Source organism: Orycteropus afer, unplaced genomic scaffold (genome assembly GCF_000298275.1).
Source record: "Orycteropus afer afer isolate SDZICR_OR568_19922 unplaced genomic scaffold, OryAfe1.0 scaffold00028, whole genome shotgun sequence".
NCBI classification, from domain to species: domain Eukaryota; kingdom Metazoa; phylum Chordata; class Mammalia; order Tubulidentata; family Orycteropodidae; genus Orycteropus; species Orycteropus afer.
In genome coordinates this window covers 16,202,349-16,224,574 of record NW_006921615.1, presented here as the reverse complement: position 1 = coordinate 16,224,574, position 22,226 = coordinate 16,202,349, and the positions used below count along the sequence as shown (strand labels likewise).

Here is a 22,226-nt window from a genome sequence, read left to right as displayed (position 1 = left end):
CAGAAAATCCTGTGAGTCATTACAGCAGCTCCAATGGGCACTTTTTCAAATGAACTACTCCTTTTATTAAGGAGCCCTGGTGGTACAGTGGTTAAGTGCTCAGCTGCTAACTGGAAAGTTGGGGGTTTGAACCCACCAGCCACAGTTTGCTCCCATAAAGATTATAGTCTTGGAAACCCTGTAGGGCAGTTCTACTCTGTCCTACAGGGTTGTTGTAAGTTGGAATGGACTCAAAAGCAATGGGTTTGGTTTTTGTTAGTTTACTCTTTTCATTGAAAGATAATCTCTTTCCTTTAAAGCCCAATGTTTTTATTGTTTTTCAGACTACCAGCGTTTCTTGAACTTGTTTGATCTTCACAACAACCACATGAGGTAGACATGATATATGCCCATGTGCACCACTGAGGAAGTAAGATCATCCAGACGTTAGGTTGCAAAATTGGCATTGGAAACCACTTTTGTCTATTCCTTAGTAAGAATTTCTCAACATTTTCTATACTCATTTCATGAAGCAGTTTTTTTTATACCACGACCTTATAGGCAGGAAAAGGAGCTCTGGTGGCATAGTGCCTAAGGCATTTGACAGCTAACGAGAAGGTTGGCGGTTCAAACCCATCACCCACTCTGTGGAAGGATGACTGGGCAATCTACTTCCGTGAAGATTTACCACCTCGGAAACCCAAAGGTAGTCGCTATGAGTCAAAATTGACTCAATGGCAGTGAGTTTGGTATTTTTGTTTGTTTGTTTATAGGCAGGGAGGCAAAAACACTAGTTAGTGATTCAAGCATATCTTTTACTCCATGTGCCAAAAAACCAAAGGGCCCTTAAAGCTGGAGTTGAGAAGCCTGGCAAACGCCGCAGGAGTTTGCTGTTTCTTAAAAGCTACAATCTTCCACTTGAAATTTGGCAGCTACCTCCATATTCTTAGTTGAGGTAAAATTTTAAAACTTCCCTACACACATCTTTAAAACTTACATACTACTTTTCAATTGAATAATTCTCTTTTTATGTTCATGATTCTCTTTTTATGTTCATGATTCCATGAACATAAAAAGAGAATTCACATAAAAATTCACAAAAAATTCACCAGGCATTGTTCTAAATGAACACGAGAGATTTTCAATTTTCAATTGTGAATAATTCTCTTTTTATGTGAATTCTCTTTTTATGTTCATGGAATCATGAACATAAAAAGAGAATCATGAACATAAAAAGAGAATTATTCACAATTGAAAATTGAAAATCTCTCGTGTTCATTTAGAACAATGCCTGGTACATAGTAGGTATTCCTGGATTTTCAAATAATGAATGACTGAATGGTATTTTAATTCCTCAGTCTGTTTCATACAGAATTATAATACTAGACTTCATATTCACATGGGCCACTGACCTCTTTCTGATCAAAAGAAAGTGGGAGAAAAGGAAAGTAGAGGGAAACAAATCAATTTAGTATAAACACCTGCCATGCTACCTTCCTTATCTTTAGGATAAGAATTAAGAAATATTTAATATGGGTTACCATGTGACAGCATACTTATCTGTCTAGGGGCATGATCAATGTGTTAATGTGAATTATAAACATAATGTTAGGAGATGCCGATATGTCACTAGGATAGAGTCTAATATCATATATATATCAACTGGCAATAGTAAAACCATCTTTAAAATCTTGAAGAATGAAGTCAACTTAGGAGACAAATAAACAAGAGGGATGCTTTAATTTCCAATGGTCAGGAATATTTTCAGATATAAAAAGTGACTAAAAGAGTTTTATTCTTCTCTTTTTACTCAAAAATGACTTTCTGCTCAAGAATGAATCAAGAGAGCTAGAAACAAGACCACACATTTAAGTCCAACAAAAAGGTGGACTGGCCAGATAGGCTTCTCCCAGATGGCAGATAAAAGATATATATATTTTTAAATACATACGCAAATTGAAAGAGAAGAAAACATCCAGGTGCCAAAAAACCAAAGGGCCCTTAAAGCTAGAGTTGAGAAGTCTGGCAAACGCTTCCAGGGCCTTACATGGGGACAGAACATGACCCTAGGCTCATGGGAGATAAGCAGCAAGATCTACTATCTAATACCCAAGCTTATACCCAATCTGTGAAAATGGGACTAGACAAAGTTGGCCCAATGGGAAAGAAAAACAGCAGGGATGGCTGCTACTTGCTCAGGACTCTAGCTGAGGGGGTGGAAAAAAGAGAGGCCAATGGCCCATGTGGGTATGAGGTCTACTATTACAATTCTGTACGAAACAGACTGAGGAATTAAAATACCACTCAGTCATTCATTCTTTGAAAATCCGGGAGTACCTACTATGTACCAGGCATTGTTCTAAATGTACACAAGAGATAAAAAATCCTTGACTCTATGGAACTTTTTTTTCTAGTGGGGAGATAGAGACAGCAACAAATTAATACTTGAGGACTTGTGTATTTAAAAAGAGGAAAGAAAGAAAAAGAGGGGAGAGAGGGAGAGGGAGGAAGGGAGAGAGACTGGGAGGGAGGGAGGAAGAAAGAATGAATACTGGGTAGAAGCTAACACAGAATTGCTCTGCAGAGGAACTACTTCAATCTAGGGTCATGGAACTCCCACAGAAATATCAACCACCATTGAAAATTAGTTCACAACAACAAAAAAATCACAAATCACCTACGGAAATAAACCAACGTGAGGGAGAGTCAGACAAACAGACTTCAAATTCAAGCAAAATACTCTACTAGGTCTAAGGAGAATAATCACTAGGAAGTTCTAACAATCCTAAATCTGAATGCCCTAACATAGCTTCAAACACAAAAAACAAAATTGCCAAGTCCTCAAACTCAGAATGATATATTAACATACATTTCTGAAATTTACAGAGCAAACAGGCAAAAAAAAAAAAAAAAAACAAGGATATAGAACATTTCAATAGTACAGTTAATGAGCTGGACCTAACAGAAAAATGTGACAATAAATTGGAAAACACAGATGAAATAGACAATTCTGTAAGTATATACAGGTTACCAAACTGTTTCAAACACAAATGATAACCATGAATAAACATATCATCATTAAAGAAAATAAATTAATAGTCAAAAGACCAACAAAAATAGCATATGTTCCAGATGGTTATACAAGCTAGTTTTATAAAACCTTCAAGAATCAGATGTCTTATACAAACTGTTCTTAAGAGAGGGGGCTCAGTAAGGTAGGTGGATATGAAATGAATAAACAAAATCTCATTCACAATAGTGAATGAAAGTATAAGGAACCTAGGGAAAATTCTAACAAAAGATTGAAAGTTATAAGAAGATAATAAAATAAAATGTCAATTTCTCTTTAAAGTATAAATCCAATGAGGTACCAATCAAACTCCAACAGAATTTATTAAAGCAACTTATACGCTGATTCTAAAATTCTTATAGCTATCTAGGGGAAGAGCATTCCAAGCAATGGGATTATTACATGCTAATGTCCTGACAAAGGGATGTGCCCAGCATGCTCCAAGAAGCAGGAGGCTGGTGTAACTGGAGCAGACTAAGGAGGACAGTCATAGATGAGATCAGACAGGGAGATGGGCACCAGAACCATTGGACATTTTAGGCTGTAGTCTTGTCTCCACCTGGACACTGAGTAAAGTTGGAAGGCAATGGAAAGTCTAAGTTGAGAAAGGATGTGTCTGACTTATGTTTTAACATGATAATAAATGTCACTACTGTGTTTAGAACAGACCAAGGAAAGCAGGAGGTCAGTGAAGTAACCCAGGTGAGATGTAATAGTGGCATGGACCAGGGAGGTCACAATGAGGTTTGGTCAAGATTCTGAATGTGCTCCTAGGATTCACTGATGGATTTTATTGGGGATGTGAGAAATAGAAGAATCAAAGATAGCTCAGTGTTCAGTTTTTGAAATTAGGCAGCACACAGTAAATCTAATCAGTGTCTGTGGTTCTAACGGAAATCTAACCAACACAGCACATTCATAGAAAACATACACATATGAAAGCATCCAAAATCATCTGTCAATATGGATAATAAATCCTATATACTGTGAGTTTGGTGTTTTGGTGTTATATAATGAGCTCTGATAGTATAATGTTTAAGACAGTTGGCTGCTATCAAAAAGCCTGTAGTTCAAATGCACCAGTCACTCCAGGGAAGAAGGATGAGGCAGTTTGCTTCTGAAAATAGTTACAGCCTTGGAAACCCAGTGGAGGTCGCTATGAGTCAGAATTGACTCAGTGTCATTGAGTTTGGTTTGGTTTTGGTTTATATACCATATAGATAGAGTTAAGAATTTAATTTAGAAACAATAAACTTCAAGAGAGCTTATACTTTCCTGTATCAGTAAAGCAAAGAATGGGGCTTGAAAATATTCTACAGCATAATTTTTGGCCCTAATGTTGAGATAAAAAGGAGCCTTGGTGGCACAGTGCCTAAGACATTTGACTGCTAACCGGAAGGTTGGCAGTTTAAACACCGCAGCCACTCTGTCGAAGGAAGATGGGACAATCTACTTCTGTAAAGATTTACTGCCTTGGAAACCCAATGGGTTATGAGTCGGGATCAACTTGATCAACTTGGTGGTAATGGGTAATGTTGAGATATAAGACATGTAAAAAAAATGACCTTAAAGGGAAATCATAAAATAATTTCTACCAAGATCACCACCATCTTCAAATATTAATTCATTTTAATTGCAAAAGTAAATAAAGTTGACTCTCACAAGATGGTAAGAGATCTCACTAAATAAAGCCATGAGTCTTTATAACGACACATACTCAGAAAATTATTCCCTAGAACTATAATCCTCCAACTACTTTAACATAGAGAACTTTCGGTCAGTCTTGCAAAAAGTCATGGTCTGTGGACTTCAGCTGGTCCTGCTTAAGGCCATCCAAATTCCATAAAATTTCTGAGAAGGAGGGATTTTGTGGAGAGATGATTGAGAGAGAATAGCAGTAAAGTGAGGACTTGGGATATGTCAAAAAGTATTAGACTTGGGATTTTAAGAGGGATTTTAATACCACTTCTGTCTCACAAGATTTGAAAAATAATTTAACACAACTGAGCCTTGACTTCCCCATGTAGAAAATGATAGAGGTCTAGGAGATAATTTTTAAAATCTCTTTAAATTATAAAATCCTCTACTTTTAAGCGCATATATTTATTTTTGAATAGGTTGAAAGGTTTAGAAATTAAGGTACAAAAATGATTCTTTGGAAAGTCTCATTTCTGCCCTTGCCCTCATCTGCCTTGCTCTTCCCCTCCACATCCTACACAGAGATGATCATTTCCATTAGTTTCTTATGTAATCTCCCAGAGTTTCTTTGCAGAAATATGAGCAAATACCTATCTCCTGTCTCACAAACACACACACACACACACACACACAAAAGGTATCATACTATGCATAATGATCCATAGCATTCATAGTCTATGTTGGATAGCTTTCCTTATCAATACATAGAGATTTTTTTAAATCTTTTCTACAACTGCATAAACCAAAAAAACAAACTCACTGCCATTGAGTCAATTCCGACTCAGTGACCCCCTTTGGGTTTCCAAGGCAGTAGATCTTTATGGAAGTAGATTGCCCAGTCTTCCCTCTGCAGAGTGTCTGGTGGATTTGAACTGCCAACCTTCTGGTTAGTAGTCAACTTCCTTAGGGACTAAGTCACCAGAGCTCCTTCACAACTGCATAGTTTTCATTAAATATATATACAAATTATTTCACCAGTTGCCCTATAGGGTAGGCACTTGGATTTTTTGTGTTTTTGTTATAAATAATGTTGTAGAAAATATATGCTTACATATATTGCTTATCTATGCAGTATAACTTCAGAATAAATTTCCAGAAGTGGAACTACTGAATCAACGAGTCAATACATCTCTACTTTTAGTAAATATCACCAAACTGTCCTTCGTACAGGTTACACCCAACTGCACTCTCACCAGCAAAGCATGAGAATCCTTGTTCTTCCATACTGTCATCTATAACAGATTCTTCCATTTTGTTTGTCCTTTTGGATTTCTAACCCATCTGATAAATAAATGGTACTTCAAATCCCTGTGTTATCCATGGCTGTCCATTAAGATCAACCATCCCCTAAGTTTATTTTTCTAATCTCTTTCTAATTTTTTCTTCTGTTACTACCTTTATTTAACTTCTCATAGTCTTACCTTTCACCCTGCTCCTTTCTCCCCTGCATAAGCCTTGCATCTGTAAGTAACGACAAACCACACTACTTAATGAAAACCAAATCCACTTCCATTGAGTCAATTCCAACTCATAGTGATGCCCATTGGGTTTCCAAGGCAGTCAATCTTTATAGAAGTAAACTGCCCCATCTTCCTTCTGTGGAGCAGCTGGTGGGTATGAACCCCCAACCTTTTGGTTAGCAGTCAAGTGCTTTAGTCACTGCACCACCAGAGCTCCTTAATTACAAGGATAGCTCTTAATAATAATGGATGTTAGTTCTTGATTTAAAATTATTTGAATGCATCCTGGCTCCCAATTTAATTATTTTAATGTATTGCAGCATCAAAGTATTGGATATGTGAGATCAATGTGGACTCTGGGGAAAATCTGACTTAGAAATTTGAAGAAATGTTCCATTAGCATTTTGAAAGCCGTTTTTCAGCACTTTCAAGTTTTTAACCTCAACCACTTAGCAATACTACAACCTATCCACATATTATTATGTGCCATGGGGTCAGACCTGACTCATAGCGACCCCTACTTGGGTTTCCGAGGCAGTATCACTACAGAAGTAGATTGTCCAGCCTTCCTTCCAAGGAGTGGTTGGTGGTTTGAACCGCCAGCCTTCTGGTTAGCAGTCAAATGCTTTAGGCATTATGCTACCAGAGCTCCTATAATAACTGATGGGGAGTTAATGTTTACAAAAGTTGACTGAGAAGCCCATATGTACACATCTCTGTAGGTGATGGATCTGTAACTGACTTCTATGTCAAACAAACTACAAAGTAGGCTATTTTTCTACTACACCTACACAGTTCACAATATAAACTTCTCCAGATTAACCAAAGTATTACTATAATGACAGTAAGATGCCTTCTCTTAGACACTCAAACCCTATAAAATCTCACAAAATACTAACCTTTGGGAGGTATGAGATTGACTCCATTTTTAAGGCACCATTGTACTGGCAAAATCCCCAAAGAATCCACATGGCACAGCATTGAGATTTTACTAGGTTCTGGTCTCAGATCATCAATAGTCACTTGAAAAAAATGATTGTTAAAAACCTGAAAGAAAGAAAAAAAGAAAAAAGAGCTAAGGGTTAATTCCTTCAAATTATAAATAGTGCTAACATGAAATTCTGGTACAGCTTCCAAAGACAATAAATATATTTCACCAAAAATAATTTGAGACTAACTGGTAGGTATTTCAATGTAGCTAAATTAATCCAGCTGCAAAAAAAATTAAAATTGGATGTTGTGGTCATATTAATTTAAAAATAACTGAGTAACTAAAATATAGAAAAGAAAAGGAATAAAAAATCAAAGACTTAGAGGTAAAAACCAATGGCCACAGTGGGAAGAAAAACAAACTAATGAAAAAAGACAGAGAAATGTTTTTTGTTTTTTTTTTTTTGAAAAAAAAAAATATATATCCACTGCCATTGAATTGATTCTGACTCATAGTGACCCTATAGGACTAGCGTAGAACTGCCCCATAGGTTTTCAGGGTTTAAATCCTTATGGAAGTACACTGCCTTATCTTTCTACCCTGGAGTAGCTGGTGGGTTCAAAACACCAACCTTTTGGTTAGCAACCAAATGCTTTAACTATTGAGCCACGAGTGCTCCTAGAGAAACCTTAACTTAGATGAAAACCAGGTCTAAAGGTTGAAAGCTCATCTGAAAGGTCAGTCTGGAATGCTGGTTCCCCTTGTCTACAGCAGAACCAAACTTCTTATATGTTTCCTGACCTTCTAAGAACTGGCTGAATCTCATTTTTCTATCCTTATCATATATCACTTCTCTCCAATTTTAATGCCCTACAAATACCCTGGTAGCATAGTGCCTAAGGCACTTGACTGCTAACCAGAAGGTTGGCGGTTCAAATCCACCAGCCACTCCTCGGAAGGAAGGTTGGGCAATCCTACTTCTGTAGTGATACTACCTCGGAAACCCAAGGAGGGGTTGCTATGAGTCGGGGCCGACTCAACGGCAAACAACAACAACAACAAATACCCTATCCTGCAACACAACAGCCACTCACTCACTATCCTCACTCAGAGATCTTGTAGGCTAGAATGTCCCAACTCCATTTTTAGTCTATCAAAATATTATGCTTTTTTCAGACCAGATTTACTGGTATGAAAGAGATTAGTCGAACCTCCAAGACTATGGCCCTTAGACACCCTTCATGCCTGGAACTGAACTCAATCCCAGGGATCAACTTTCAGCCAAAGAGAAGACAGGCTTATAAAGTGAATAAAAACACCAAAGAGGAATGTATTCCTCAGTACAATCAACCAGAGGAGACCAAAGGGGTAGCATTTGCCCCAAAAGAAAGCTCAGAAGGTAGGAAGGTATAGGAAAGAAGGATGAATAGAAACAGGGAATCCAGGGAGGAAGGGTAAAGAGTGCTGTTCCATTGAGGGCACTGCAACCAATGTTACAACAAAATGTGTATAAACTGTTGGATGAGAAACTAATTTTGTCTGGAAACTTTCACCTAAACAATAACTAAAAAAAAAAAAAAACCACACGTATTTTTTTCCAGGTGCATCTCAACTGTCAATGCCAGTGGAAACTTTTCCCAACCCTTCTTATTGAAAGACAGGGCTCCCTGCTCTGTGCTACCAAAGTATTGTATCTCTATGTTGAAAGTTCTCATTTTTTTCTGGTGGAGTGGTGACACATCTGTCTCCGTCTCCCTGAATAAAAGCATAAGTTTGCTGAGGACAAAAACAAAAAAAATCAATGCCATTGGCACCAGTTCCAACTCATAGCAGTCCCACGTGTTACAGGGTAGAACTATTCCATAGGGTTTTCTTGGCTGCAGTAATCTTCACAGAAACAGACAGTCATGCTTTTTTCCATGGTACTACTGGGGTGGGTCTGAATGACTGACCTTGAGATTAGCAGTCAAGCCCAAACCATTTGCACCACACAGGGCCCTTCTCTGAGGAGAGGGTCCTCTTTTTCATTCATCAGTGTATTTCCACAATGCATAGAAAATGTTTTAAAAATAGAAATTTGATAAATGTCCACTGAATATAAGAAAAAACATCAAAGAAGAAATAGGAATAAGGCATGCTGATGGACAACGTAGAGGGCAAAGATCAGACAGACCTCAACACTAAAAAACATGATGGATTTAAAGGACCTGGAGCTCTGGTAGCATAGTGCCTAAGGCACTTGACTGCTAACCAGAAGGCTGGTGGTTCAAACCCACCAGCCACTCCTCGGAAGGAAGATGGGGCAATCTACTTCTGTAGTGATACTGCCTCAGAAACCCAAGAAGGGGTCGCTATGAGTCAGGTCCGACTTGATGGCAAATAACAACAACAACAACAAGAACAGCGGATACACCAGGACAGAAAATAAAGAACACTTTCCAACTCAACAGATATAAAGCAATTTTCAGAACCTTAACATTTTTACTAATCTGTAATTATTGGCTCATTCATTTACAAAATATTTCCTGGAAGCAACCTAGGTTAAGCCTAAACAGGAGACTAAAGTCCACTTCTGTTCTTCTCTATGTTAATTCCACTAAATAGTTTATAAACTACTCGAGGTTTACCTTTGAAATTAAACATTAAGGAGCAAAGAGTCAAACATCACCTTCCCAATATGGCCTTCCCTGACAGCCCTAACTAAAATCATATCCTCCTTCGCTCAACCCAACACTCCATTATCCCCTTCCCTGATTTAACATGCTTTATTTATTTACTGATTATTTATTGTCTGGCTCCTCCCCCATTAAAATATAAGCTCCATAAGAGCCAGGACTTCTGTCTTCTATGTTCCCATTATCTAGAAGAGTGTCTTGCACACAATGAATGCTCAGTAAACATTTGTTATTTAAGGTGATCTAGACTCATGCATATATATGCACACTTACAAACATGTATATTGAAAAAGTATATTGTTTTATAGTCCACTGGTAGAAACCCTTAGTGCTACGGGACCATATAACAATGGGCACTAAGCTCAAGCTCATTGCCACTGTGTTGATTCCAACTCACAGTGACCCCCACTGGGTTTCCAATGGGGCTGTTAATCTTTACGGAAACAGACTGCCAAATCTTTCTTCCATGGAGCAGCTAGTGGGTTCAAACCACCAACCATCTGGCTAGCAGCCAAATGCCTTAACCACTACACCACCAGAGCTCCTTAACAGGCACTAAGGAATCTCCAAAATCCATTAAAATGAATGTTCATGTGTGCATACTTCAGAAGAAAAGGTCAATGAAAGAAGAAGGAATGATACACATGAAATACAATGATATAAGTATTTTATCTTTGGTATAAAGTATAAGAAAAGGAAAACGTAAGTTAAAAATCAGTGAACACCCTCCCCACCCACCCCACCCACACACATACAATGAGATCAATTTAAAGAAAAAATTATTTATGGTGAAAACCAAATGTCTGTCGCTGAAAGGCTATCCAACTAGATAAAGGTATTTGGGCTAAAACTAATTATAAGTAATATGTCACAGTCTAACTTCATATATTACAACTATTTAAAGGCATAAAAATGTGAGATAGTCTACCGCTGACAAGGTCAGCCCATCTGTACCTCTGTTTAATTTATTTTAGAAATATCAGATGAAGTTGACACAGTGGCCTTTTACAATGAGTATAATGGGATATATAGCCCAGATAAATATGCAGCTGGCATCATTGTATCACCTGCTGTTGGAATGAAGGAAAATTCTGGCCAAGTTTCAACAAGGTTATCACTCTTCAGTTTCGGAAAAATGTGCTACAACTACCAGAATATACAATAAAGGTCCCTAAAGGCAATTTCAAATAAAAACTCTTTTAATGGATATGATGTATCAACAAGAGGACATGGAATTCAATCTTGAGATTAGCATTCAAAGCATAAATACATTTTTTCCCCTCATATGTAGTTATGTTTTAAACAAATTAACAGTATTTAACATGAAAAGAAAATTCACGTTCATGAAAGAAAAGAAGCCTTCAGGAAAGAAGAAAAATTCATTATAATAATTATTTTCCATATTCTGTAACAAATTATGAACACTAAATTTCTCAGACTTTATCAAATCTTGAATGAGAAAATCCAGTTTAAAACACTAATTGCTGCATTAATAAACCCAGTCTCCTTCAGAAAAAGATATCAAAATGGAATTAACTTCTGAACCTCTAATTAAGTTCCCCCAATGAAACGAGCAAATAAAGTCATTAACCAAAACACACATTTGCTAAGAATGCTAGTTTGTTGGTTTTACCCACCACTGATAAGAGAACAGTTAAAGCAGAAACACACATTTAGATGTAACCATAGATGCCTTCATCCAGTTTTCTTCAATGGGGACGGCAAATCATCTTAAAGAATATCAGATCATAATACAAATACCTTCACATAAAAAAGTAATTTAATTTAAAATCTGCAAATATTAGAAGCCTGAGCTTTCCTTTGGTCATTGCTGTTGCTAGGTGCCTTTGAGTCGGCTCCGACTCACAGTGACCCTATGTACAAGGTCATTAGAAACAGATTAAAAAAAAGTAGAAATACTAAAGGGAAATCTACCTTAGTCACTGATGCAGGATATCAGAGGTAGGAATTTGCTTTTCTTCATTTTCCTGTTATTTTTAAATGTAAATAGATTATATAAACTATCACCAATGCAACAAGAAAAGCAAGTTACTATTAGAATGATTACAACAGGCAGCTCATAAGCAGTTTAATTACTTTACTGAGAAGATGAACAAACAGTTTTAAAGTGATTAATATATATGACTAGGGCTAATGAAAGGAGCCCTGGTGGCACAATGGTTAAGCACTTGGCTGCTAACCTAAAGGTTGACGGTTCAAGCCCACCAGCAGCTCCATGGGAAAAAAGACCTGCTAATTGGTTCCCATACAGATTACTGTTATTGCATGCCATCAAGTCAAATCCAACTCATATTGCCCCAAAGGATAGAGTAGAGCTGTCACATAGGGTTTCAGGGCTCACAAAAGTAGACTGAGACTTCTTTCTCCCACTACTTTCTGTGTAGTGGCTGGTAGATTTGAACCACAGACCTTTTGGGCTAGTAGCTGAGCATTTAACCACTGTGCCACCAAGGCTCCTTTGTTCTACGTTACCACTGATAAAAGAAGAGTTTTAAATAGTACTAAACAAAAAGGCAATCTTCTTTTGGTTTGTTTGGCGTTGCTGCATATCCTCGCACAAGTGTATTTCATTTCGCTTTGAACTGAGTGACTTATTTGACCCTCTCTCTGGAAGCTGAGGTGAGGAGTAAGGGAGGAAAACCCACCTTAGTCACTGATGCAGGACAGATATGAAAGGGCTCCCTCATATTCACTGTTTCTAGCTTCATACCAACTGTGAAGAAATGGCTTCGCAAATCTGCATGATCCTGCAGGGGAAAAGACAAAAATATTGAAAGCTACAGCATTGTAAATTAACCCAGAAACTATCTGGATGATATCCTTGAGCATTTTATTGGGCAACAACTAAAATCTGATTGAAATAATTAACCCTCCTGTTTCAAATTTCTAATTATTGCATGATACTACAGATTTAATTATTTTCTGCAGGCTAAATTGCTTTTCCAAGGGAGAGGAAACAGGCCTTTGCAGTCATTCTTAAATTTACACTAAGCAAAAAATTCACATTCCACTGCTTTGATCTTTCTAGGTGCTATCCATTGGAGCACAGCAGAGTAATAGAGGCAATCAGTCATCTTAAACACAGCAGGAGCAGCTTCAGGAAACGTGGCCTCTTGCTACTGGACTTACTTTATAGGGTTTCAGTGAGTACCTTGTAGGTGATACAGTTTGTCCCTGCCCCCTCGTGTTTCACAGTACACGGCTTAACCAATTAGGCAGTGAGAGAAGAAGATCTTGGAGATATGTGCATATAAGCATCCCAAACAGCTCTGCAGACAATCTAAACCTGACCCCTACTCAATAAAGATGAGCAACATCCCCCACTTAATAGTTGCCTGGCAGTTTTATAACCCATTCACAGCAACCTTATGTGTGAGAAACGGGGTTTGCCTCCTTTCTCAAGAAAACAAATTTCAATATACACTTCAGCTATACAGCAAGAGATGAGGTTGGCTGGACTCTGGATACCAGAATTTATCTGGTCGAGATGGAGGTCACCTCATAACTCACAGACTGTATAAACAGTGGTGGATAAATAAATGTATTTGCTGCCTGTCCCTGAGGAAGTAATAGCTGCAAATAAATTCCGCTCTTTCCAAGTACATCAATTGGGTGTGAAGCACAAAAATGTCTAGGGATCTATCACTTTCTTTTCTCTGCAAGTCTAAAGTGGCTTTCTAATTAATTCAGTGCTGCCATTCTACATCTAACTCTGAGGATCACACACAATCCAGCTGGGCAGTGCCTGCTTCCTCCACAAAAGCTGGTCAATACAGTCGGTGTCCACCATGGGGCCAGAGAACAGGAACCATTTATAGAACTCTTCACCACTCCATCGCTGTAGCAATCAAGGCACAGAATATAAACGCCTATAGAACCACAAGGACCCTTTCATTTTTCATTTCCCCCCAGCAGTTTATAAAGGTCTTTGTACTCAATGGATGTGCAACAAATGATGGGTTGGGCTGAAGCAAATAAGGCCACATTCAAGGAGGGCGGATAATCAGAATGAGAAGGGATGTGGTCAGTGGACAATCACTGCTATGCTAAACACTAATCAAAAGAACTGGTCCATTCTAAGCCTTTATAAATATAAAATCTTAAATATAAGATTATATAATAAACACTTCATAAAAATTATATACATAAGGAAAGGCTTAAGGAAATTATCTTGGTTATAGGTGATGAGTTTCATCTTTTTCTATTAAAAATAATGTTTATAAAGGTGGGTGGGAAGATGGATCAGAAAGAAAAAAAAAAAAAAGTAAAGAGTTAAGGCATATTAAGACACACCAACCATAATGCCATAAGAATATCTCCACTATATTTCAGCAGAGCCATAAAGCTGCAGTGTTGAAACTTAACAACTAAACAGAAAATGACTAATAGACATCTGAATTAAAAGACTAAAACTTAATGTCCTTGTCAGACATGAATGACCCCAATATCTCACTATCAACAGGAATTGAATCACATTAGTGGATTTTGTGGGAGCTCTAGTAGTGTAGTGCCTAAGGCATTTGACTGCTAACTAGAAGGCTAGCGGTTCAAATGCACCAGCCACTCCTTGGAAGGAAGGTTGAGCAACCTACTTCTGTAGTAATACTGCCTTGGAAACCCAAGGAGAGGTTGCTGTGAGTTGGATCTGACTCCAGGCAGTGAGTTTGGTTCTTCTTTTTTTGGAGTGGATTTTGCAGGTAACTATTTTTCCCTTTTAAGCACAAAATGCTTTAACCTTTTAAAAAGAGGAATTACTCTAAAATATTCCTACTTTGCCTGAATATACTTAACAAGTTGAACCAACCAACCAACCCCTGCCATCAAGTCAATTCTGAGTCATAGCGACCTTTTTGGGATAGAGAAGAACTGCCCCATAGGGGTCCCAAGCTATAAAGACTGTCTCATCTTTCTCTTGCAGAGCAGCTGGTAGATCCAAACAGCCAACCTTTTGGTTACCATGTAAATGCTTTAACCACTGTGCCACCAGAGCTCCTTCAACAAGTTGAAGCAGTCATTATTGTACTATTTATAATACAGAAATGCCCTCAAGCACTAATCGCACACTTGTTATTATAGTAAATGGCCCCAGACACAGGTTCTGTAATATTGTCACAGAACTTCTGTTTTCCTGTTGTCATCTGTCTTTCCTTGCTGCAGCATTCCCTCACTTCCATCCACAACTATAAGGCTAAACAGTCTTGATTTTGGTTCACTAATAATAAAACTTACTGCCATCAAGTCAGTTCCGACTCACAGCGACCCTATAGGTCAGAGGAGAACTCACCATAGGGTTTCCAAGGCTGTCAATCTTTATGGAAGCAAACTGTTTCATCTTTCTCTCACGGAATGGCTGGTGGGTTCGAACCACTGAGATTTTGGTTAGCAGCTGAATGCCTTAGCCACTGTACCATGAGAGCTTCTGCTCTCTGGGTAGAGTCAGTGAATTTCTAAGTAGGTTTGACCTGTGACCTCCAGGCCCATTTTAAGTCTTAGGTCCTCAGTTTACCCTAACCACTGACTTGAAAGTCTTCAGCCAAGTCCATACACATCCTACAGCCCACACTCAAAGTCCCACTGGAAGGAGCCTCAAGGAACCCTGCACTAACAGCAGTCCTTTAACTGCCTCCTTACTCTATTTACAGTGGTCTAGTGAAAAATGGTTGCCTCTCCTCAGAAATGAAGCACAAAAACTTAGGAGGGCAATTTGTTCCTCTGTGAACATTCCTATTTCAGGGCTGAGGACTGTACTATAGAGCTTTACTGTTAATGATCTAAGAGTATTCTGTTTTGGCTGACTGTATCAAACTACATTTCTAGGTTAAGAGGGGATCCGATCACCTTGTACACATACTACACATTCTTTTCCTTCTTCCCTGGGCTTCCTGGGTGCTCATATGGCAATCACTGAACTTTTCTCTGTCTCCCTGCTCATCCATAAAAATTCCCATAAATGTCAAAATCATATATGGCCATATTTACAAAATTTTTATTTACCAAAATAAAAACAGCAAGATGTTAAAATATTTTCTAAACTATTTAAAGGTAGCATTATTCCAAAGGTTTAGAAACAAGTTTTCCCTTTGCCAGGCATGGCTCAGATTTCCCACGTCTTAAATTACTTCTAGTAGGTTTCAGTTGCAAATGCTTGAACCTCTTACTTGTGGAAATGCATCTGTTTTGGTTTAAAACTATGTGAAACTTCAGCCCTCTTGTTTAATATACTGAGAGAAACAGCCAGACATTTTGAGAGGCAGCTTGCATCTACACACAAGTATTTATACTCTGGCTTCAAATATCCACATGTATCTATTAATAAGGAGCTTTGGTGGTGTAGTGCCTAAGCCATTTAACTGCTAACCAGAAGGCTGGCAGTTCAAATCCACCAGCCACTCCATAGAAGGAAGACTGAGCAATCTATTTCCATAAAGACTTACCACCTTAGAAACCCAAAGGGGGTCACTATGAGTTGGAACTGACTCAATGTCAGTGAGTTTGGTTTTTTGGTATCTATGAAAAGTGAACTCCAGTTTTCAGAAATGATCTGAAAACTATAAAATATATTTCTGTATCATCAAGTTCTAACTTCCACTTTCTTAAGGTTACTTTTCACTGACATGGGGAAAAAAAATCCTTCTAGAACTATGTAGAAATCCTACCAGTTTCAAAAGTAAGGCAATTAATAGAAATTTAAAAGATTCCAGATTAGAAATGCATAACAATCACTGACTAAATCTGCTGCTCATGTTTATGTTACGCATGAACAATGATCTAGAAACTTTTTACTACAAAAGACAGGATCGTAGCTTTTAAAGTGGCTTGTCATGGAAACCTCTGGCTGCTGGACAAATTTAAAAACTTATGACAGGTGATCATGTTGTATGTGCAATACTTCCTAGTGACCACTAAACTCTCTCATTTAGTATTATTTAGTTCAACCAAGAAAAATCTCAATAAATATTTATTGAATTAGCTGAGGGAATGTGAAAAGCTAGATGATTTCTGGACATACATTCCAATTCCACATTTCAACATTCATCCAATAAGCATTCACTAGAAACCACCAAGGTTCCCTACCCCCAGGCTACTAGATGTTGCATGAATATACAAAAAATCTACGTCAAAGGAAGAAGGAAAAGATAAAGATAGAATAGCTATGAGAGATCCACACTTACAAGCAATTAAGGATTTTTTTTTTCCATTTCCAGTAAATAAAAATTAAAGATCAGCATGGTGATGGTGTCGTAGTGGATAAGGCATTTGGCTGCTAACCAGTAGTTCAGCAGTTCAAACCCACCAGCTGCTCAGCAGAATGAAGATGGGGTAATCTACTTCTGTAAATATTTACAGCCTCAGAAACCCAATGGAGGTCACCATGAGTTGGAATCAACTCAATGGCAATGAGTTTGGGCTTTTGTTTTTTTTTTTTAAATGATGATGATGATGGTAGCAGAAGATTTATAGGAGTGTATCTTAATTTGGAATTTGAAAATCATGCGAGTCAGACTTATGAGGAAAGATTAAATTTAAGTCATGAAGCAGGGCCTCAGATACCCAGTGGAGCATCTGAGTCTGATCCAAAAGGCAAAAGGAGACACTCGACACTTAGGAAGTATATATTTTTTAATGACAGTTGAAGAATTCAACACCAGAGAATTCTCAGATAAGTCAACGCAGAGATCTTCCGGGCTGTGAGTATAATAATACATGCATACATACTTATTAGTATATGAGAAAAGGTACTGATTTTCTCATTCAAAAACAAATTGAATCACTCCAAACTATTTAGTTTGGGCTGTTAATAAAGTCAAGAGTAATGTATTCATTGACACAAACACGCAGCTAATCATTCTCAATGTTGAAGAGAAAGAGAGTCCCTGGTCCCTGAAGACGACTCACAAAATAGATTATCTACTGAGAGAGACAAGAAAATATATTGTGGTTTGAAAGATACATTCTGGCCTTTGCAAACCTCTAGAGAATCATTCACACCTCACAATTACTGGATCAAGAAAAATGTTCCTGAAATCAGGATGTATTACTGAATTGTCAGTACATTTACAAATATGCCTGTCACATTCAAGAAATACTGTTTATTTAAATGTACTGGCATCCAGTTAAACTGCTTACAGAAAAATGACTTTAATTTAATAAATGCTGGCAATACCATTCCCATCTACATTCAACACTACACATTTTATTCTTGCCCTAAAAGTAGTTTTATATTGATCAAAACTAAAATGCCATTCATTTTATTGGAGGAATGTCTTAGCAGGCTACTGGAACATCTCTCTTCAGGGAACTTTATTCTCAGTTGAATGACATTGTAAAAGAGATTACGTATTTATCAACTTCCTTCTCCATTCATGTTTCATCAGATTTATTCTCTCCAGAACCAGAACCTAAGTGGCTAGCTCTCTCCCTCTCTTACCAAAACAGTGACTCTGTAGTGCAAATAACTTAGTTTGGAATATAATATCAAGTGAGTGGAAATAATAACAACTATTAACACATTTTAGGAACCCTGGTGGTGCAATCATTGAGCACCTGGCTGCTAACCAAAAGGTCGGTGGTTCCTACCAGCCACTCCATGGAAGAAAGATGCCTGCTTCTGTAAAGATTGTTGTTGTTGTTGTTGTATGCTGTCGAGTCAGCCCCGACTCATAGCGACCCCTCCTTGGGTTTCCGAGGCAGTATCACCACGGAAGTAGGATTGCCCAACCTTCCTTCAGCCTTACAAATCCTATGGGCAGTTCTCCTCTGTTCTGCGGGGTTGCTATGAGTCAGAATCAACTTGACAGCAATGGGTTTTTGGTTTGCACTAACATATTTTAAAAACTTATACTTACTGTATTGTATTATTGTCTCCTCATAATAGTCTATAGTGTGGTATCTGTGCTACAGTGAGGAAATTAAGACACAGAGAGATTAAGTTACCTAAGCAACAACATAGAGCTATTAAGAGGCGTGTAGGATTTCAAACAGTCTGACTTGGAGTCCGTGATCCAGTTATCAGATTATATAACATGTGAAGCAAAAAACATCAAAAAGGAACAGCTATTTTTGATCCCTAACTAGTGAAAAACAAACAAAACCCCACAATCAATAAGATTGCAAATTCTATTTCAAAGATAGATACAGCACCAAGTTAAAAAGTGTTAACTACTAATGCTGGCCATTTACTTATGACCTCCAATTTTTACTGTTAATTCATAAGGCTTTTCAATTACTTATGGAAAAAGTGTCAGAGAGAATTCGGATGTTAAAAAAACTATTAAAAATTATCCCCCAAATTTTTATATATAGTCAATCACAGTCTTCATCAACCACTCATATTTTTATTACTTTAATGTGTTCTTAAATTAAGCAATAAAGATTTAAGAAATGTGTACAGCAAAATATCTATGATACTTCATAAGTTATCCTTCATCAGAACCTATTTCTTCAAAACATTATCAGTTGACCAAGACAGGTTAGTCTGATAAATGTAGTTAGTTAAAATAGTAAATGCAACAGGCTGCAAAGGCCACACCAATTCCAATCTATTACTGGCATTTTATATACTATATGTTAAGCAGGGGTAATCGTGGTTTACCAAAATTCTCACCTTCCACGTAGAAGATCTAGGTTTGATTCTAGCCAATGTACTTCATATGCACCCCCCACTCATCTATTGTGTACTGCTATCACACTGAACAGGTTTCAGCAGAGCTTCCAGATGCAGACAGACCAGTCAGAAAGGCCCCAGAATCAGCCAATTAAAACCCTACATATCACAATGGTCTGTTATGCAGCGGATGGTGTGGAACATGGTAATGTTTTGTTCCATTCTGCACGGGGTCATCATAAGCCAAGGGTCATCTCTACGGCAGCTAACAACAACATGTGTTAAGCACTAATTATACTGAATGATAGGCAAAGTAGATGATATGTCTCCTGACATTGAGTAAGAAGTTTGAAATTTAATTAGAAAATAACCGAGGAATGATAAATAAAAAGTATTATGCTGGAAAAAGAAGTCTGGACAAACCATAATACATTTGGTTATTTTGGCATTTACAGTTCCAGGCTTGTCACGTGGCATAGTGCCTAAGGCATTTGCCTGCTAACCAGAAGGTTAGCAAACTTACCAGCTGCTCTGCAAAAGGAAGATGGGGCATTCTACTTCTGTAAATATTTACAGCTTCGGAAACCCAATGGAGGTCACTATGAGTCGGAATCAACTCGATGGTAGGGGGTTGGTTTGAGGAAACAGAGAGAAAGGTTAGCTATTTCCCTGGGTGCACTAACTTTCCATTGATTACCCACTACTTTAAATATTTAGCTTCTGATGAAGTCTTTGCCTTTGAAATCATTGCCATGCCTGGATAAAGGCACTACCTGGTTCTGGAAGAATTAAACATGGCTATTTAAGAAACAGCACTGCCATAGAGCTGCCCTGACATTAGTCATCACTGAGTAAGCACCAACACAAATGTTGTGACAGTAAAATTGCTTCAGGGTGAGCACTGAAGTTCTTTACAAAATATACAAATTACTGTGAGTTTTAATAAAAATGTAGATTACTAACTGAAAATCAGAAGACAGTGAAAAAGAAAAAGTACTCATTTTAAGTTCTAGTCATCTCCCACATGCCTATTTGAACTTAACTAATCTCTGCACATTTATTTTAAGGGCTTGAAGAACTGTAGGTTACACTCTTATAATTTAGTATGTGGCTAACACAGACTCCCAAAACAGTTAAAGCTTTGCCCCATCCCTGCTTCATTCAATAACTACATCTCACACGATATAAAAATATGAAAGAATGTGACTCAGGGGAGAATGAGTTCAAACTAATTAACACAACAAAATTAAAATGTACTTGGTGAGGATTTTAATGTAAGAAAAGCAGTGAATATGCCCTGTGCAGAAACCAAATTCTTAACCACAATCAAAGGCAATAGGAAATTTTTGTCCGTAGTTGCAATCTGAACATTAACCTTTGTTTAATTCTCCCCTTTTGCTCATGGTGACATAAAATGGACAAAAAATAGATAAGCATTCCCTTCCCAAAATCTTGTTAAGTATCAAAATCTTTTAGTGTTTCCTACTTATGCAAAAATACTGCACAGTTTAATTTTTCAGATTCATCATGCCAGTTTTTTGGTCTATAGCGAATTCAAACATTGCATATGCTTCTTTTCAAGGCCTCAATTAATTTGCATAACCCCTCTAAGAACAGGCTTCCGTGAAGTCAAAGGAAGATTTTAATTAGCATTACATTCAAATTGATATATAATGAACTATGCTTTAATTCCTTTATTCACATCAACATGATACGTCATGCAAAAGAAAAGATCCAGTACAATTTACCACATTATTACTTTTTGTTTCATAAATGACCTAGTGCATATATATTCATTAGAAAATTACTCTCCTAATATTAGTTTCATCTAAAAATGGCCATTAGGATTCAAGCATTTATTAAATCAATAGTAGTATTACATTTCAATTCCATTGCACCGAATTAAATTTAGCCAATGAAACATTTATATACAAAATGCAATAAAAATCTGTAAGCTGAACACAAACAACTATTACAACAATTTCTATTTTTTTATTTACATCTGTAAACAGCAATTTTATCTACTAGTCATGCATTAAAGTTAGAAAAACATAATGAGAAAATATAGTACTATATACTTCAACTTGAACCACAAGATTTATACTGGATGATTATAGCGGGACTCTTTTGTAGTAAGTCCAAAATCTGGTATACTAGATTGTTCAAAATAAAAACTTAAAACAGTGGGGAGGGGCAATGAAATGTCTTTCAATGATCAACACTTAACACCTTAAAAGCATTTGTAAGTGTTAAGAAATTCAATCATACAGCATCACTGTGGGAGTGGCGGGGAAGCTCATTTTGTGTTTGCTTGTGTATAGGTAAACAGTGATTACACTGTCTTTTCTCACGCTTAGTTAATTCTCTTCCAATAAGCTAGGGTATTGCTTCATGTTTCCACAGCAACGCTCTATGCAATCTGAGTGCTGTGGGCTGAAAAAAGAGCATAGCAGCAGCTCTGAGGGTCAGTTTCCCTCTCCACAGCCTGCTGACAGCATGTGGGTGACAAAATTGTTGGGTGCCTGTTCTGCTGAGAGCCTGAAGAGGCGACCAAGCTGTTGTCATGGAAATATGACCAATTGCCCTGAACTGCACTGTCTTCACTCAGTCCTTCTGTGGCTACCACCCTTCAGAGAAAGAAGTAAGAGTCAGTAACAACCAAGATTTCTTTAAAAAAAAAAAAAACACACCCAAAACTTCTCCACAATGCACAGTCTGACTTTTTGTTCTGATCTTTCTAGACCCTGTCACAGCAGCTACGGAAATACGAGAGAAGTCACAATCTTCT

The 22,226-nt window shown here is 37.5% G+C and overlaps 1 protein-coding gene across 1 annotated transcript in view; it reads right to left on the bottom strand.

Moving 5' to 3' along the window:
* Nucleotides 1-22,226, bottom strand: part of SFMBT2 (Scm like with four mbt domains 2) — a 299,808-nt gene that overhangs the window by 108,976 nt on the left and 168,606 nt on the right. The window contains exons 7-8 of the mRNA XM_007935449.1: nucleotides 12,480-12,581; nucleotides 7,107-7,254 (exon numbers count right to left, since the gene is read on the bottom strand). Coding sequence (XP_007933640.1) covers nucleotides 7,107-7,254; nucleotides 12,480-12,581 — 250 coding nt within the window. The remainder of the gene's footprint in view (nucleotides 1-7,106; nucleotides 7,255-12,479; nucleotides 12,582-22,226) is intronic.